General features: G+C 46.6%; 1 protein-coding gene across 13 annotated transcripts in view; it reads right to left on the bottom strand.

Moving 5' to 3' along the window:
* The window catches only part of Pcbp3 (poly(rC) binding protein 3), a 191498-nt gene that overhangs the window by 40992 nt on the left and 130773 nt on the right, over positions 1 to 19733 (bottom strand). For all 13 annotated transcript variants that reach the window (XM_057751296.1, XM_057751308.1, XM_057751306.1 and 10 more), the window contains one exon: positions 18682 to 18814. In XM_057751296.1, the coding sequence (XP_057607279.1) occupies positions 18682 to 18691 (10 nt within the window). In that variant the 5' untranslated portion in view covers positions 18692 to 18814. The remainder of the gene's footprint in view (positions 1 to 18681; positions 18815 to 19733) is intronic.

Consider the following 19733-nt stretch of genomic DNA (forward strand, 5'->3'; position numbering starts at 1 on the left):
TGACCTGTTGTGTGTAGGCCCAGACATTCTGTGTGTGTGCACACATGTGCACGTTAGAGAGCAGACTCCATGTCGGACAGGCACTGACTTAGCTCCCACCATTGTTGCTTTGGAACACATGGTGGGGCATGTACAGCCTGATACCCAGTGAGTACCCGAAGGAAGACCACTCCACCCTCTTCCTGAGCTCTGACGCATCTTCCCACCTCCATGCCACTCAACCTAGAGTTAAGTGCCTGCCCACAAGGTCTCATCTACCACTACCCCTGTTCCTCTGACGCAGCTTCCCGACTCTCTTTGGAGATGGTTGGTTCTCCTACTGTGTCCCAGGAATTCTGCAGAAGGGCACTCTTAGGACCTCCATTTTCCCTGGGCCTATCACCACACTGTGCTGTGTGTTGGTGTGGTTTGTGGTGCTGTAACAATCCGGAGCTGGTACTTAATAAAGCAAAAGAGGCTTACCTGGCTCATGGCACTGATGGCTGGAAGTTCCAAACAAGAAAAAGGTGGCATTCTGGAGAGGGCCTCTGGCGGCCTCAAAATATGGCAGAACAGCAGAAGGGGAAATGGCCACATGCAAAGTAGGCTAAGAAAATGCGACGGCCTCCTTCATAACCTGGAGGAGCTCCATCAATCACTGTTAGTGGTGCTACCCCCTAACCTAACTGCCTTGTACTCGGCCCCACCTATTACAGATCCCACCACCTCAACACTTGGTTAGAAGACCAAGTTTCCAACATATGGCCCTTTGGGAGAATCCCCCAGACCAGAGCAGTCCTACTCCTCGTCCAAAGGAGCTCAGAACATATTTAAGGAACAAACAATACATACAATGAATACCTAACCCAGCTCAATTTCTGTGGCTTCATAGAACCCTCTGAAACCAGAGCCTAAGAAATTCTGATCCTGATGCCCTTACACATTCAAGATTATATAGTGCCCCAAACCCATGGGCTCCGGCCACACCCTTGGATTTAACCAACTGCTATTTGAAACCTCTCCTTCTAGAAATTCCCAGAAGGCTCCCCAAGGTAAGCCTTGAATTTGTCCCATGCCTAGCAGTGTACTGAGTTCACATCCTGCTGGGCCTTCTGCTTAGAGTCTCAGTCTCTCTAGTGTGCAGTTGGAGCATCATTTTCCCATGTTAGATTTGCATGTCTTGAACACATACAGATAACATCTTGTCATTATTTCCAAATGATATGGCATAAACCTATGTAATATTTGTATTGTATCTATGTATTGTGAGTCATCAGCAGATAACTTGAATATACAGAAGGATATGCATATGTTATATGTAATACTGTATCATTTTAGAGACGGGACTTGGCACTGGATTTTGGCATCCATGTCGTAGAGAACCAATCAGTAATCACAGATACATCTCCATGGCGCCCCTGGGCATTCACCTGTTTATAGTGTCATCTACTCACTGAGGATTTGCTGGGGTCAGGGTACAATGGAGGAGGCACAGACTTCCAAGTGTAGGGGTTGGTATAGTTTCAACCACAAAAGGACAAAGCATGTGGAATCGGAACCCTGGTGGGCCAGGGGCCCAGGCAAATCTTGATAGAACATCTGGAAAACAGCCCCATGCCTCCAAGTGACGATTCTCTCAACTCAGGGCTCAACCTGAAGTGTGAATCCATCCATTTTCAGGAAGGAGAGGAGGCATACTGAGGAGGGGCAGGTTTTTTTTTCCCCCAAGGCCAGTGAACAGGACCAGGAAAACTGTCTTGAACCCAACCCATTAAAAAACCCTCTACTGGAATCTTTCAAGCTCTTGAATGTAATGCCTGCTTTGTCTTTCTTGGCTGAGCTGCTCCAGTGTGAAAGCCTGGGTCCTGTCCCTGACTTCTCTGGTCTCTGGCTCTGTTTCAGCTTTTCCTTCCTTCTGTGTGGTTGCTCTGGTTTTCCTTCTCTTTAAGTTTCCACAGGTGGAAACTCAAGACAGTTGACCTTTTTTTCTCAATGAAGCATTTTTTTGCTCTTTCTAGAGACTGAATTTGCTGGTATGTCCTCTGAAAATCTTTAATACTTTTTTTTTTTTTTTTCAAGACAGGGTTTCTTTATGTAGTCCTGGCTGGCCCTGAACTCAGAGATCCTCCTTCGTCTGCTGCCCTGAATACATTATTTTTTATTGTCCAAACAACCAATTTCCGTTGATACTTTTTGCCCATTACATTATTGAGAGGTACATGCTTTGGTATTTCAAATATTTGGACGCTGACATACATTTTAATTCCATTCTAGTTAGAAGGTAAATTTCAATTACTTAAAATTAGTAGGCCTTAGAGTTGGCATCTTATGCAGACTATGGGCTACTGAGTGACTAACCCACAGGCACAGCATTATCCTTGTACTGTCCCAAAGTCTCAGGCTCTACTCAGTTTCACCCATCTGTTTCGTATTCGTCAGTCTGGTTACTGGCAGGGCTGGTCTTCATGTCACAGACTGGCCCCTACCCCTCTGTCTGTTCCTCAGGCCACACAATACATCACTTTGGTTATTAGATTTTTCAGTTCTAAAATCTTCACCTTTTGCACCTTGTATTCCCTTTATACCTGTTTCAAAAGGTGAGCTCTGGTGATGCCTTGGACCATCCCTGGCTGGTGTTCGCCAATTATTTCTCCCACCATTTCTCAACCAGGTTGAGATTCTTGGCTTTTGTCTTTTTGTGTCAAGTGTGGACACTCTGAGCACTACCTATGGCTGCAAGTGTTACATAAATCTTAGGTAGAAGTCCCAGGGGGTCAGACCCAGGGCCTCCATGTGCTACAGTAACGTCAGAGGTTTCACAGTGACACTCTGTTGTACCAGCACATGCTGTCAAGTTGGGCTGACAAGGACACAACAGAGTATCAAAGCAAAGCCCCGGGGTGGTCATCCTCTCTGAGAGCCCAATAACTTCTGGGAAAAAGCCAGTCTTAGCTTGCCTGCTACTGTATGTGCCTCCAGGGCCAGGGAGAGCTGACAGAGACAAATAGAAGGGATGCTTGCAGTCCTTGCACGCTGGGTCTTGTCCTTCTTCTCCAGAGGATTCCCCTTCCTTTGTGTTTAGACCTACTGGCCATCACTGCCTTGAAGAAGCCACGGAGAATTGAAAAAAATAAAAGAAAGGAAAGCAAATAGTGGAATCCTTCCAGTGCATCCTCCAGGGGCTCCCTGGCTGCTCCACGTATCCAAGTATAGTGCTGCTCTCAGAACTTCTAGCATGCACCTAGACAGGGCTGCCTCTGTGTCCAGGCTGGAAACAGATGACAGAGTTCTAGTTTATTCCCGGTCTGCCAGCTGTACCTGACCTCACAGCTCTTCAGCAGCTGCCCCACACATTCTGCCCAGAAGGCACAGTGGGTCAGTAGGAAAAAGTAGCATGTGCTACATTCTACTAGAGCCAAATCCTCCTTTTCTTTCTTTTTTTTTTTTCTTCGAGACAGGGTTTCTCTGTGGTTTTGTCAAATCCTCCTTTAAACTTTATACTCACTACACGGAAAGAAAATCTGTTTATAACCAGAAACACTATAATAAAATTCTGAAAAGCCAAATAGGCTAATCCTTCTTTGAAATAACATTTGAGCCAATCAATGCTAGTAAAGTAAAGATTGCTGTAGCAAGAACTGCTGTGTTGTTCGGCCACTGCAGCCAAGTGTGCTCTGTGTACATGCACTTCCTGTCCTAGCTCAGCGGCATGCTCACCTCTGCGTTACATTAAGCAAGGATGTGCTATGCAGAGAGCCAGTGAGCAGATTCCAGGCCAGGCTATGGATCACCAGTAGGCCCATTATGCACTATTTCCGTACAGCCTAAAAATGAAAGCTAGCAACCTGTGGTTCAGACTGGAGGAAAGAGGTCGGATATTTTAAATGTCTGGATGGAAAGATTTTCTCAGGAAGAAGTAGACGCCAGGGGAAAAGCAGAAATAGCTATCAGGCATCCTGGATCCTGCATCAGCAATCACTTCCACTGTGGGCGCAACCTCCCTGAGCCCCTCTTTCTAAGAGCTCTCACAGAGGTAATGACGCAGAGCGCTCCCAGCAGCTTGTCAGTGACCACGCAGCCACAGTGAGCGCCTGTCAAGGCCAGTGGCTCTGGCCTCTCTCATTAGCTGTGCACTGTCCAGGGCTGCACCCAGGGCCTCAGCTGTCTAGAAGGGATGTGGGATGGGGACAAGCAAACAGATTTGATTTATTGCATTTAACAGCTCACTGCCCACATCAGGCTGCATGAGGCAATGGCAGCGGAAGCCGACAGAGCTGATTAGCTGCTTCATTCTCCTTGAGAGACTCAAAATGTATGTAGCTCCTTGAGGCCATCCAGGCTAAGAAAGGTTTCTGCAATTTAATGCTCTTGCCAGTCACAGTTAGCATTAGAAGATGTTTGGGACTTACACAACCCTGATTTCAGTCAGCATTCTAAACAGACTGTTCAGCTGTCACTCAAGCGTCAGGACAAAAAGTGACAAGGCTAGGCTCACCGCTTCCATCCTGCTCTGGAGGCCATACATGAGCATGGTCTGGAACCTACGGAGCTCTTCTCTAACAATGGGCCAGTTCCACCAAGTGCTGCTGACAGCTCTCAGTACCACATCAGGAAAAAGGGCCCTAATATACAGCCCACCATAGCACTCACACCTCTCAAATGTCCTCACTTTTTAAAATACCAATTTCAAGATCTATAATATCATTCATGTAGAAACAGGGTAAGGTGGGCACATGAAGCCCAAATGCCCTACAGATGACATCATAAGGAATCTTATCAGAGTGACTAAGCTAACGTTTTATTCCAGTTGGGGTTAAAAATTAAGTTTCAAGAAGATAAAATTGGAAGAATATAAAAAATTCAGAGTTGGGGATAACCCTTAAAAAGTGATATGCAGAATTTTTACATAGAAAACCAGATCTTATTATGGAGAAGTACTTAAGACCTAAGAGGACCTGACAGACTCAGGTAATCAGAGCTGAGGACATTGATTCTTTCGAACTGATCTATAGGGACAATTCTTTGGGAAAATTCATCTCAAATTTGAAAAATTCCCGGGGACAGGAGCACGATGGCAGTAGGAGGGGCCCACGGAGAGCATCCACCATGTAACACGATCCCCAGGCCTTCTGACCTAATCTGCAGCTCCCTGTCCAGGGCAGCACTGTGTTGCTGTGGTACCCAGAAGACTCACTGTCTTAGTATTCTACACACACAGTCACAGCAAGTGAGTCGGTGTGTGGTGTGAGTCTAAGAGTCAGAACCCGGTGCTCAAAACCATGGCAAAGCAGGGGACAGCCTGTCAGAGGACCCGCAAGTAGAACATGAGGACCGAACATGCCCTTCCAGAGTCTCCCTCAGAACAATCCCAGTGAGGCCAACAGGAAACATCGCAGGAATCCCTGGACAGCACGAGGTATTAGTACAAAGGGAAGAATAAGGACTTGTTACACCTGAAAAGCTATTAGCTGCTCAGACCAAATGAGGTGATGAGCCATATTAGAATTAAGATTCTCTGGGTTCCCACCCCATCAACAGAGGGAAAAGCAGCCCATGGGTGGGCGTTGGCTGCACGTTGCTTCTCTGCTAAGCCTTGGAACTGAGGAGCATCTCTATGCTCTGTGTAGAAAAGGGGGCAAGAGACTTGAACAGGTGCATCCTGAAGGGGTGGTCTGCGTGACCACTTGGTCCCCTGTGACCAGATTCAACCAAACAATAGATGAAAAAAAAAAATTGGAAAAAGGAAACTGTATCTGTACGGAACTTTTCTCCTTATTATTATTTGAGTAGTGTGGCAGTTGTGTACAGAGCATTTATATTGCATTAGGTATTCTAATTTACCTAATACAAAGAGCACATGAAAGATGTGGGAAAGTTCCATCAAACACTACACCATCTCACTTGAGCATCTAGGGAATTCTGGGATGTATGGGGATCTTGGAGAGTTGGGTAGGTCTAGGACCAATACCCCAGGGGATACAGAGGGATGGCTGTTTCCCAAAAGGCAGTCAGCCTCAGCAGTTAAGAGGAAAAGCAATTTAAAGTCACAGTGTCTGTCACTATACGCCTACCAGGATGACTAAAATACAACAAAATCTTAACAGAAGGGCTAGAAAATGGCTTAGCAGGTAAAGGCCATGCTGTATGCATTTCTCCAGGACATGATACATAGAGAGAACAGGGTCCTATAGGTTTCTCCTCTACCTCCACATGTGTGCTGCAACATATGTGTACCTACATACATGCAATAAATTAATATTTTTTTAAAGCAAAAGTCTTATCAGGAAGCACTGGAGGGCAGCGGTACAGCTAGGACACTCACTCCTGGCTTATCTGCATTCCTGTATGTGCGTGTGTTCGCTTGGGAAAGATGTAGGAGAAACAATGAAATGGACCACGTGTATCAACTAAGATCCAATCCAGAATTCTGTCTAGACAGAAATGCTAACTAATAGTCCAAACTAAATGGTAATATGTAGGGTCAGCAATTCATAAGTAGACTGATGTTGCACAGTGCCTTGCAGAGTGTGGGGTGGATAGGCAATACAAGACCAGGTGTTCTGCCCACGTAACCAACAAAGAAAGAAAGTCAGTACCCACACACACTTTAGTAAGCAATGGCTAACACTGACAGCTGTTCGCCATGTGCCAGGCAGAGTCCTCAGCACACCCAAGCAAGGAATGCAGCCGGGGTGGGTAGGAAAGTAACACAGACACCAGACAGGATGTGGGTACTGGACAGGATACTCATCTGGACAAATGTGTAGCCCTGCACAGATGATGGAAAAGCACCGAATATAATTTACAGTCTCACTGATCATATCAAACCAAAGGGAATAGCAGGAAGCACTTAAGTCAGGAGAAGATAATTCCCTAGCGCACAAATGTCCTACACACATGCTTGGTGTCACATCTGTGTCCTTGTTATTACTTTTACTGGTGGTGGGTGACAAGGCTGAAGAACTCCAAATTCCGGATATTACTAAAACAAAGAACCATAGGTAATATCTTAATGCAGACGAAAAGTGTAGGAACCAAGAAAGATTTTAAACATATCTAATGAAGGAGAAGATGCCACCCGTGTGAAAAGCAAGAAAGCTAAGCAGGAAATGATATTTTTATGGGGGAAAAAATCCCTAGGCAGCTGTGGAAGAAGGAGCTATGGGAAGTGTCCAGGGTAGCTTGCAGGATCTCTGAACTGGGCCACAGAACTTGTTCCTGGTGAGAGACCCCATCCCACGTCACTGCCCCTAACTTACTCCTTCGAGACACATGCCAAGTGGTACAAGAAGCATGTCAGAGGCGACATGAAACTGCCAGACAATCTCACTGCTGCCTATTGCGTGTGCTTGCTCCCTTAATAATATGGTGCCACAGAGCAGCAATTTCAGGCCCTGCACCCAGAGTGTCACAAGGGTTCTGTTCCAGGATGGCCTCTGGCTCCTCCACATTTCCAAAGCAACGGTGTCCCTGTGGCAGGAAGCATGGCTGTCCTTCCAGAAGATAACAGATGCAGAAGAACACAGGCAAGGATGTGTCTTTTGGCTAAATCCTAGACGTGAGCACTGAAGCCTAACCTGCTATAACTAAGAACTGGCTACTACAAGTCAGTCAGCTGGAGCCTCATTGAGACTTTGTCTCATACAGCTCAAGTCCCTGGCACACTCTGTGCCCAAGTGGTCCAGCAGGAACTGGAGAACAGGCATTCTGCCCAGTGGTAGCCTGCTGCTGGCTCTACTAAGAGGAGTGTCTTCCTCGGTTGGGCTTTTTATACAGGGGGCATGAAAGGACAGGGCAGCTTCACAGGACTGTCCAGAGATAGGATGCCCTGCCCACGCCAGGACTGTGCACTGGCAGCCTTCCCTGACACCCCCGCCCCAGAAAGTCTATTCAGAGAATGCAAAGAGTACCGTAGGTGCCAACAGGTGCTTACTGAGGGGGCAGATTTTCTGTCCTAAGAAGGCTCATGGTTAGCTCAGCCTCCTCAGTGGGAAGAAAAAAACTGCAGACAGACCACTGCCTGTCTGATACACAGATGAGGGCAAGGGCAGAGGTAGCTTCCACAGTGTGGTGACACAGCTGACAGTGGCCGGGCACAGGCCCATCAACCCCGTGTGGGAAGGGAATTCGCACTGCAGGTCAGGGCTTCTAGCAGGCTTGTCCTCGTGAGGCTGCAGGCAACAAGGACAGTGGCTGCTGAGATCATGAAGATCTCCATGGAGGTCAATGTGGAGCGAGAGAGGAACATAGCTCCCAGCTGTCCTGGGAGGGTGTCCCCATGGATGCACACATTAATGATTTCAGAACATTCATTCATCAACACAGACAAAATCATTGATCATGATTAACCCTGAGAGAAAAAAAAAGCTAAATTAGTCATTTCTTTGTGTTGCAAGGTCTGGGCAATAATTTCACTGTTGCCCTGCAAAAAGCATATTATTCAGATAAAATAAAAAAATCAGAAAACATAACTAAAATCATTAAGAATCTTTCCAAATGATTTTTTAAAAAAGGAAAACAGATGAAAGACTGAAGTGAAAATAAGATCACCAATAGAAATGACACATATGAGCGGAACATTTAAATAAGATCACCAATAGAAATGACACATATGAGCGGAACATTTAAATAAGATCACCAATAGAAATGACACATATGAGCGAAACATTTAAATAAGATCACCAATAGAAATGACATATATGAGCGAAACATTTAAAGAGAATGAAAATACGTGGTACACAGAAAGGAAATGATTTGAAAAGTAAAGACAATGTGACATAAAGAAAAAATGCAAGATAAACACACTGAAAAAATACAAATAAAAGTAAATTTAGATAAATCTGAAACAAAATAACAGGTTTAAAAAATAACAGGTAAAAAAACTAAAAAGAAAAATACAAAGTTTCCAGTGTGACTACAAGCTATGAAGGATCAAATTAAGGCAATAAGCCTCACAAGCCGACAACTGGGCTCAGCAGCACTGTGCAGGAGACAGCTTCACCAAACCCAGGGAAAAGCAGCATGAGATCCAGGCCCACGAGGGCCCCAGAGATTCACAGACTAATGGCTCAGTGACCAGAGCCAGAGGCTGCAGCCCAGAAACTCCCTAAGACCCCTGCCCTCGCCCTGCCACTCACAAAGTCCTTGCACCCAAATCTCATAGTTGCCAAGGACCTGAATACATGTGAACACACATCAGCATCCTGGAGATGTCCTATGCATGTGTCTAGGGTGACAGCATCTCCCTCACACCACACATTGTGTACCAGATGATCCCAGGGCACCTGAGGGTCTGGCAATGTCTGGACTGGGCTGACTCAGTAGGGGACCACACAAAGGCATTTCAAGGATGCAGTCTCTATTCCACGTGATGGCACTGAGCTGCCCTGCCTCCTCCGCAGCTCAGGATTAGACTTAATCCCCAGGACAGCAGTGCCCCAGAGAAGTACTCTGCCTTCAATCCGCTCATGGTTTAATCCCCAAAGTCTCGCTGCTGCCTGTTTAATTTATTTTGGATGCATTTGGCTCATTTCTATTTCAGTGTGTGATAGACAAAGAAACAGATGTGTAGATGAAAAACTAAATGCTGTATTTACTTGCCAAAACCCAAATGCAGATTTATCAACTTAAATACTGCCCAGGCAAAATAATTTAAAAGCCCAAGCATGATACCTTAGAGTTAAAACTACTGAATTCCGCCACAAAGAGCTCGGTAGGTTATGGAGGCTGCTGAACAGGAATATTACCGAGCAAGATCTATAGGAGACCCCATGTGGTCCCTACCAGAAGCAATGAGGCAGGAAGTTGTGATGTTCGGTTGTGGTTCAGCCACAGGTTCTTCCTCCTTTTCTCCTGGTGCTGTGGGCCCAAGGTCTTTGGAGACTAGTTGTTCACTGGACACAGCCCAGGGACTGGTCAGGAAGAGAATGCCCTATCAGAGTAGGGCTATTGGAACCCTTGAGTGTTTTAACTATACAGCTGTGGATCCATCACTGTGCTGATATTATACCCCAGCTCAGTCAACCCAAACACGCTTTTCAAATTGCCAGTGCAGGGGCTGAGTCTTCTCTAAGAACAACAGTAATGCCAGTGAATTACCCTGGAGGGGACCTCAGCTAGCCATACACCACATCTGAGTTGCTGGGCTTTGCCTAGCCCTGCCTTGCACAAGTACCACATACTACATATGTGTGGGACTTACACTTTAAGCACAGGCACAATAATGGCACAAATGTGAAAGGGATAGCTCAAATGTCACTCAGCACTTACCATGCAATACTAATTCGTAACCTACAACACTCCCATCCAAAGTAAGGCATTGCCAGGAGCCACTAAGGGCCCTGTACTGCAGGGCTCCCTCTGTCTCCTCTATGCCTGGCTTCTTTGACACCGAGATTCACCTATGCTGTTGGGTGGCAGGTATGGGTCTTGGTCAGTATCACAGATCATACTGCAAACCAGAGCTACATGATGTGAACACCACTACAAGTGCTTGCCGTGTCTCCGTTGATGGCTTCAGCAGTACCTTGTCTGAGCCAAGGAAAGAAGTCACTGTTGTCTAGAGGTTAAGTCTCTATGGGGCCGTGTTAAGACTTACTTCAGCCAAGATTCACATGCCCTGACTATGCGAATTATTACTTAATAATAATTTTGATTTTTTTTTTTTTTTGATTTTTTGAGACAGGGTTTCTCTGTAGCTTTTTGGTTCCTGTCCTGGAACTAGCTCTTCTAGACCAGGCTGGCCTCGAACTCACAGAGATCCGCCTGCCTCTGCCTCCCGAGTGCTGGGATTAAAGGCTTGCGCCACCACCGCCCGGCTAATTTTGATTATTTTTAATAAACCACTCCAGACATGGATCTCTGTGCAATAGGGTTTGACCAGGGAAGAGACCTGACTTCCATCAAAAGCGGTATGGTTAAAGAGTATCTGCACTAATATGTTGGCAGACATGACCAGCCATGTTCCACAAAGCAGTGCCAGTTCACACCCGACCAAGCCTGCCATCCCAACTCCTGCTGACCTGCACAAGGTTGCCTGTCAGTTTCTTCCTACTGTGCACACTCATCTGTCCCGCTGCTTAGGATTCTGTGCTTTGTTGCAACACTGCATTATTGGAAAGGTGCTGCCCGAATGATGAGCCGACAGTGTTCCTGCCTGTCCACTGTGCACTCAGGCCTTCTGGGGGGGCAGGGTGCATGGACTGCAACGCTTTCTCCAAAAAAAGACATATAAAAAGGTCAGCATGTAATTTCTATGCCTGTAGCTCATTATTCTATACCAAAAGTTGTGTGAAGTTTTAAATTTAGTACTTTTTAAAAAAAAGACTAATTGACCCAATAGCATTTTGACCCAATATTGACGACTAGCTTATTCATAGCAAAACAAAACCAGACATTCTCTCCTGCCCCCTAATCCTTTGTGATGTTTTGATTATTCTCCTGATAGCATGAGTGTGCAGACATCATATGCATTAATGCACACTTGTACCCATGCACCCATGTGGAAACCAGAGGACAATCTCAGATGTTATTCTTAAGGTGCAACCCACTTGGGTGTCTTTCACTGGCCAACGAATTCCCAGAGATCTGCCTATCTGTTCCTCCAGTGCTGGAGTGTTTATGCCACTAGGCCTGGCTTTTCACATGGGTTCTGGGGATTGAACTTAGGTCCCATGAGTACCTTTCTAACTGAGTCATCCCCCCCTCCCCCCAACACAGTTTCTCTATGTAGCCCCAGCTGTCTTGGAATTCACTCTGTAGACCAGTCTGGTCTTGAACTCAGAGAACTGCCTGCCTCTGCCTCCCAAGTGCTGGGATTAAAGGTGTGTGTCACCACCACCAGGCAAGCATAGTCATATACAGGTTGCTTTGTCCTCTCCTCACATTGTTTTTAATGACTGTGCCCCACACCAGCAGTTAGAATGTGTGTGCCTGTGTAAAGGAAGAGGAGGCAGGTGGCATTCATTACCATGAAGCAGGAAGACAGAGTCTGCATCTAGGCTGTCCCATTCAGCCCTTAGCTTTGCCACGTCCTGTTTCCCAGCCACAGACAGGCTCTTTCTTCACCAAGGCTATCTGACTAGAGCTCAAATGCAGCTACTGCAGCCTCCTCGCCTCTCCAGACCACTCCACTGAGTGCCCTTTGCCTACCTTTCCCAGTGGCAGTTCTGAGTCAGCAGGAGCCACAGCTTCTGCACATATCTTCCTTGCTCCAGCACGCCTTGGGCTTATGCTATTCCTAACCTTGAGTTCTAGCAAGTGTGTTCCTCATCTCCGGAGACAAGCCTCAGCTCCAATAGGTGCTGGGAGGGGGGCAGCCTGTGTCCTTTCCTACAGAAAGCTCTGGTTCGACACAATGTGACTCGACCTCAAATGCCCCACTAGGTGGTCTGCTTGCATCCAACCAGGAATCATTCATAGGCAGCAGCATCCTCTGCTCTCTCAGACCTGGTACTCAAGTCCGTATCCTCTACATCCAACTCCAGTTGCATCAGAAGTCTCGCCTTTAAATTTTCATGTCACAGCCACACCAGGGGTTCTCACTCTGAGTGGACATGACATATACCACCAGGGAGGCCTGTCCTACATGACCCAGCCCAGAGGTTCTGACTTCACTGATCTGAGGCAGGCAGAACAGACTCTGCATCTCTACAGGGTCCTAAGGGGATGGTGGAGGTGCAGAGATCACACCTGGACAAACCTGTTCTGTTTCATAAGCACAGCAGCCAAAACACAGAGGCCAGATGCTCTGTGGTTAAACTGGAACACCTGGTAGGCACCGCTGTACCCAACAGTTCTGCAACAGGAGGGCCTCATGCACTTTTGGGATCTCCTGATCCCAGCTCCCAGTATTGAGACAATGGTCCTCTGAAGCCTACTCCATCAGAATCAGGATGTCTCTAGCTGTGGGGTTCTCCTCACTGCAAATCTTCCCCAGGCCCCTCTTCTCAGTGAGAGAATGCTTTATTGGGGCTTCTGGCCTCTGAGCAGGGCCCAGCTGTCTCCTGGAACATCACATACATCTCAGACACAGAATACTGGGATGGTGGCTTGTTTTAAGATACTACCAGACCAAACTTCATAGGTGGCCCTTCAAGTCCCACACAGTCCACGGCTCAGCACAATGAATATGATGAGGGCAATGTGGACAACAAGTACAGTGTGCATGAGGACAGGCACAGAGTCAGGCACTCCAGTCTGGGTTAGGATTCTCCTCTGTACATCACCCCAGGACATGGCTCTATTGCGTCTGCATAACTATATTTGGTGCTGTAATCTTTCCTAATGGGTATGGGGGACATAAAGCATACCCACATTCCAGGAATGGGTTCATTTCCAGAGGCAGCAGCCCTCACCCCTCACCTAAGAAATAATGGGAAAATTATGATTTCAAATGTCACATGAGCATGTGTGCTTGTCACAGCTGTACACCTCTGTCTTCACATGCTACGGGTGAGTCCTCACATTAAGTCTGGTTTCCAGGACCCACGTTACAGGAGACACAAAGAACGAGGTAATGCTAAAACTGCATCAGTGGATGGGGCTTTCTCCAGGCATCAGATCAATAGCTACACATAAGGAAAATGTTGCACATTTCTACTCTGTCTTAGCAAACAAACAAAAACCCAAACAAATGAAACTCCCCGCTCCCTCAAGATTGTAGCCAGTTAAAGAAATACTCTTTAGAAAACATATAAGATTCACTCTAAGGCTGTAGGTTGATTGTACAAGGAGTCCTTGTGAGCCCTGCTTTGTCACCAAAGGAATAGCTACTGTGCCACACAACAGAGATGGACGACAGGGCATAACCCCAAGTTCTGGTGCTCATCCTTACAATGTTGGTCACACACCCATGTTCCCCAGAGAACTAGAATAAACACAAATTTCATCTGAAAGGAAAAAAATTCTGGTGGAACACCTCAGGTTAAATTGCTATAATTCTTGTTCTGGTCCACTATTTCTGGAAGCATTTCCCCATGTCTGAATATGGGAGATATAGATAGAGCCTGCAAACACATATATGCTTGTTAAACATGCAACTTGTTTGCCAAGCGCGACATTGGAACATCCTGAGGCACTGCACACTTGAGCTCATTTACAGGACAGGAAAAATGTGAAATTTTGTTATTTATATGCTATAAAATGTATATTTGTTTCTATAAATATTTAAAAACTACTATACATTCACAAACACTTTACCATGTGGTGGTAGTGACCATGTTCAATGTCCTGCCTGGCAATAAGAGAACTAGTAAATTGTTCAATGCAAAAATTAAACTCCAAAGTATACTTTTCCATTTATTAATGATAAGTGTGCACAGATCTTTTGCTATTTGGGTTCTGAGTTTGAGCTTCATAGTACTCTTAACCGTGGAAACAAATAACTTTCCAAGTAACTTCAGAGGTTTAAGTCTCTAACAGGACTGAAGGAACTAGTTGATCCAGACAGCACTGGACCCTCATTCCTAAGGATGGTTCATATGGTCAAGGGTAGAGAGCATATTCCTTTCCATAGCTGGTATTTCTAGCCGACAAAACATCCGTAAAATTGTATGCTTTCTTTTTAGCAAATAACGCCACCTCAATAGTAAAGAACATTAAAATGCCATTGGTCCTCCCGCAAAGAACTGCATGAAAGCAGAAGACGCACTATCGAAATATCTAAAGCCGCTAGTACATACAACCCAGCTCCGCTCTTCCCACTGCCCAGCAGAGGTCTGTGCACCATCATGGCAGTTCCTTCGGCACCTTCTCCCAACACATCACATATATGACCTTGGCAGGCTCTGCCACACCACCTGGAGATCTGAGCTAGGATTCTGTCAGTCTCGGCCACCTGTCCTGCTCAGCTGACCACTCACCCAGGCCCACAGAATCCCCTTACCTCCGAACAAAGCAGCCCCGTGGGGTCAAGAGGATCGAGTTGGGTGTGGGAGCCAGACAGATGGTTACTCTCCCCGTTTAAAGAAGATGAAATGCTAAGAGAAAAATTAGAGTGATGTTTTGTTCTCAACCGAAAGAGGCCACCCATCCCATTGGCCTGGGGTGGGAACCGCGTGACATCGCCCAGGCACATGTGACCTACTTTTCGCCCAGCTCCCCTTGTGCCCTTTGGAGGGGCACCCAGCACTCATGGCTGTCATTTCAATGGCTCCTGCCCCCAACAGGACTGAACAAGCCAGTGTGCCTGCAGGACATAGCAGCTTAGCCTGAAATGGGGAGGGGGGCTGGACAGCATTAATCCAGATACAGCTTTTCGTATCAGACACTGTCATTGTGCTGACCGTCCATGTATAGCTTGGGCAGAGGCAGCTCTCTAGCCATTGACTATGGGCTGTCTTGGATTGACTGGAGACACACTTGCAAGTTCTCGAGGAACCAGGTAAACAGGAAAGTCCTCACAAAGGTTAGATACCCCAAATGACAAACTGGAAATGCTTGCCTTCGACATTTTTAATTAATTGTAGTCAACCCTGAGAAGCAAGCCTATGCACACACACAGAAGGGGATGAGCATGCTGCATCATTTAAGGTGGTCCAGGTGTGGGCTGTGATGTGCACAAGGTTCAAGTACTTGAGACCTAAATGGAGGGATAGCATGCACATTGGCCACCATCAGGCTGAGCATTTCTGCTACCAGCAGGAGAGAACAGCTATCCCATGCTGCTTGATACTGATACACTGACTTTATCCAGCTACGTATACAAGATCAGGGGAGGTAATGACCGAGACAGAAGCAAGCATATATGAGAAGGAAAAGGCTAGGAGGAGCTATGGGCTGTACCAGAAGGCAGACTGTACCATGGAAGGAGTCAGTTACTATGAGCATAGACATTGCTGCTAACTCTGCAATGCTCACTCACCACAGCACAGAAAAGAAAGAGGGTCCCAAAGCCTCACCAAGCAAATAATAAAAGCAATGGATATCCAGTATCGAGAAATAACGTATTAAGTGCTCCCCAGAAAGACCACCAGCCTGGGATCTGCAATGTTGGGAGGTGTATTGCCTAGGTTCCATCACTGTATCTTTTAAACAAAACAGGACCAAACTGCCCACATTTGTCCTTTTTCTTGCATTTAGTATTATACGGTAAATACGTTCCTCTGTTAATGCATTTAGGTTTAGGCAATAGTACCAAATTCCTGATATCTTACTTTGTAAATGGGATTTCAGGTACCCTGTTTTATGTTTTAGTGTGTAGGACCATAAGGAGTCCACAATAGTTGTGTGCCAGATATTTTAAATTGGTATATTGAGCAATGTTGTAATAAAATTGCTAAGGTTTGAGGCATATGTTTCCCCTCAAATCTGCATGTTGAAAATATACTAGGTGTGGCAGTGTACACCTCCAGCACTCAAGAGGTAGAGACAGTTAAATCTCTGTGAGTTCAAGGATAGCCTGGTCTACAACATGTTCTAGGCCAGCTAGGACTATATAGTGAGAACCTACTTAAACAAACAAACAAACAAAAAACCAAGATAGCTAGATCAATCTCCACCATGACAGTACTGGGGCCTGTGAAAGGTGACAAAGCTGTGACCTCCACCTTCTAACTAGTGTCTCAAGAGGCTCAGGGAGACTAGTCTGGCCCTCTTTGTCGGTGGTCCTCCTGTCACATGAAAACACATATCTGCGTCTCCAAAGGAGGCAGTGTTTCAGGAGGTTCCACACGGAAGCATCTGCATCCCCACCAGACACCAGTAGACTTTCTGGCCCTGTTGATCTTGAGCTTCCAGCCTCTAGAACTGTATAGGTTTATGGGGGTGTCACTTATCTAGTCCTGAGAATGCCCCCTTTCTCTTGTGATCTCCCCACCATGTATATTTACAGCATATAATTTCTGAGTCAAAAATACATAAATTAGTCAGGTATGCATGCCTGCGATCTCAGCACTTGAACTTGCTGCTCCATGAGCCTGCATGGCCTCTCATTCAGGGAATGTGTGCCTGGGAAGGACCATGGACCATCACATAGGGCACAGCAAGTCCTAGAGGTGTGCTCTGGGCAGTGCAGGGACATGGCTGTAGGAATGGGGACTTCAGGAGTTTGTTGGTCACACCAACTGTTCTAGATCTGAGACAGACTGTTCCAGACCCTCTCTGGCGACTGAACCTTTGAGGATTAGTCTCCTTTGGGTAGAGGTGGGAGAGGGAGCTCTCCACCTCATCCTAGAGCACACAGCAGTGGGAAGTCTAGTCAGCACAGGACATTGGCCCCGCAGAGGGCGTGTGGTAGGACTTTGACATCCAGGCACAGCATGGCCCTTAACATCTTGAAATTAGAGTTTAATTACCTCTATGGAACCTTTACAAGATCCGCAAATCAGTCCCTTTAACCCCCACCCCAGAAGAAGTGGAAAGTTCACCAGGTTCCCCCCCCCCCAGCAGTATTCTACCCAGTAATTGCTGGGGTAGGTTCGGAGGTATAAGAAGCCTTTAGTGGTATATAGCTGTCTACCCATAATTTCCCCTTGCTCCTATAAGTAACCTCTTATCTCTGCTGCTGTCACTGATTCCAATAACCTCATTAGTTCACCAAGGTGCAAGCAGATCGAATCATTCCTTTGGTCCATCATTGTCCTCTCTATCTGGGATGAATAGAAATAACTCTTCAGAAAAGTCATGTGACACAGGATGAGATGGTGTTGTTCCTTCTGACGCACAGCCATACCTGGGGCCCTGCCCAATATATTTCACTCTCTGCAAATCCTCTCCCACCTCGACAATTCACAGCTCTGCCACCCAGCTCTGCCTGGCCCAGCAAGGGACAATCCATGAAGTTCCCTGGGGGACTGGTAAGGTCCGAGAGTAGGGGTGCAGGCCAGGACTGAAGAACAGAGGGGGTGGCGAGCAGAGTGATTCCCCAAGTACTAACTAACCCTCCTGTCAGTTGCTCTGTGGCCCCTCTAGCACCTGCGCACAAGGCCTAGGTGCACCCTTAACCTCACTGTCTGTGCACTGAAGCCTTTAACTGCAGTGTGGGCCCTTTCTCACCCTTTCCTGGGAGCTCTCATCAGGCTTCAACTCAACATGCAGGTCCAGGCTGCAGTGAGCCTGGGGAGGAGGCACTGAAGGAACAGAGAAAGTAACCTTGGGCCCTTATGTCTCCCACTGTCCTTTGCTTTCCAGAACTCACAGCATCCAAACTTGCAATGATTGGCACTAAAATCTCTTTAGTGTCAATGTGCCCAACCAGAAAGCACTAGCCGTATCATAAGAAAGCATCATGAATGCCAATGAACAATCCAAAATAAACAATTCCTTCTACCATAGTATCAGAAAGCAGAAAATAGAACTAAAACCCCATGGTGGCCATCAGTACCCATGGTGACCATCAGTACCCATGGTGGCCATCAGTACCAAAGGTGACCATCAGTACCCATGCTGGCCATCGCTAGCCTAGCACAGCTTCTGTTCTCCATTCCCTAAACCTGTGTTGGCCTTATGATTCTTGGTTGCTCAGGCCAACTCCAGGAGACAGGTTCCAGCCTGTGTGGGTAGCATAACTGGCTCACAGCTCTGGAAAGGAGTCCCAACTCTCCAAAGTATACACAGACCCTCAGGGTCTGGTAGAATGGAGCAGGATAGAACAAAGAACAGTAGTACTACCAGCATGTGTGTTCCTTAACGGTGAGCCAGACTTTGTTTCCACCATGCCAGATGAATAAACAAATACACAGAAGGGGCTTTGGGGCAACTCACCTTCCCCCATAGGCAGGCTCTATGGTTCAAAGCAGGTCCATAGATCCAAATTCTGATGCGCACTGTGGCTCAGAGCACCAGCCACCAAACACGGAGGTCACTGGCAGGGCTGGCTTATCTGGAGCTCACCTACCTAAAAGAGAAACACAGGGGAGTATGAGCTCTGAGCACCAAGGCCTTGATCCCAGGACTGGGCTTTTGGCCGCCTTTCTTTGCCCCATTCATCAGAGCAGCAAATGTCTCTGAAATGGACAAGTCTAAGGCTATGTGAGAAGGCTGTGTACCGGCAAAGGAACATGATGAAGGTGTCCATTTCCCAACAGGCGTCCCAGAGGAGATCCTCTGAGGAATCTGTATGATGGATCTGCTTATAATATTTACTATATCATCTACTTATATCATTTAGTATACATATCTTCCACTTGTAATATTTTGCATATACGTCTGCATAGGCACCAAGTTTAAAATGACAGTTGTAATCTTCTCCATCTCTTCAACTTCAACGTGCCACGCTGCTACTGGAGCCCCCTCTGCACTGTCTAGGTTTCTCCAGCCTTGGCCTGTATTTCGGCTTCTCACTTTAGGAATTTGTGTTTGGTGCCCACACTAGACCTCGATTTCTAGTAACAAGCACTCACTTCTTCATGGGTACACAGTCATGACATTCACAGGCGACCATAGGGACATCTAAAAGTCTTACTTATAACAGCATCGTGTGATTGGACCTGTGAGATCAATGCACCAATAGTAGTCACTACCCAGGCTGTGCCTGCCTTTCCCAGAGTGGTCCAGATCATCAGCTTTGGGAGGTTGTCTCCAGCAGCTGTGTGTTACTCGCCCATAGCGTAAAGTTCTGAGCCAAATAAAGAGAAGATATGGTGCAAAGGGATTCCATGCTAGCCAAGGTTGACAGAAACCTATCCCACCCTTCTTCAAGAGTTCTATACCTGGGAAAGCTGCTGCACAAATGTGGCACTGGGCCCTGAAGTCAGTGTGTGGGATAGCAAGGTCATTTGAATGTATCGTAGATGAACTAAAGTAACACTTAACAA

Source organism: Chionomys nivalis, chromosome 19, assembly GCF_950005125.1.
Source record: "Chionomys nivalis chromosome 19, mChiNiv1.1, whole genome shotgun sequence".
Lineage (NCBI taxonomy): Eukaryota > Metazoa > Chordata > Mammalia > Rodentia > Cricetidae > Chionomys > Chionomys nivalis.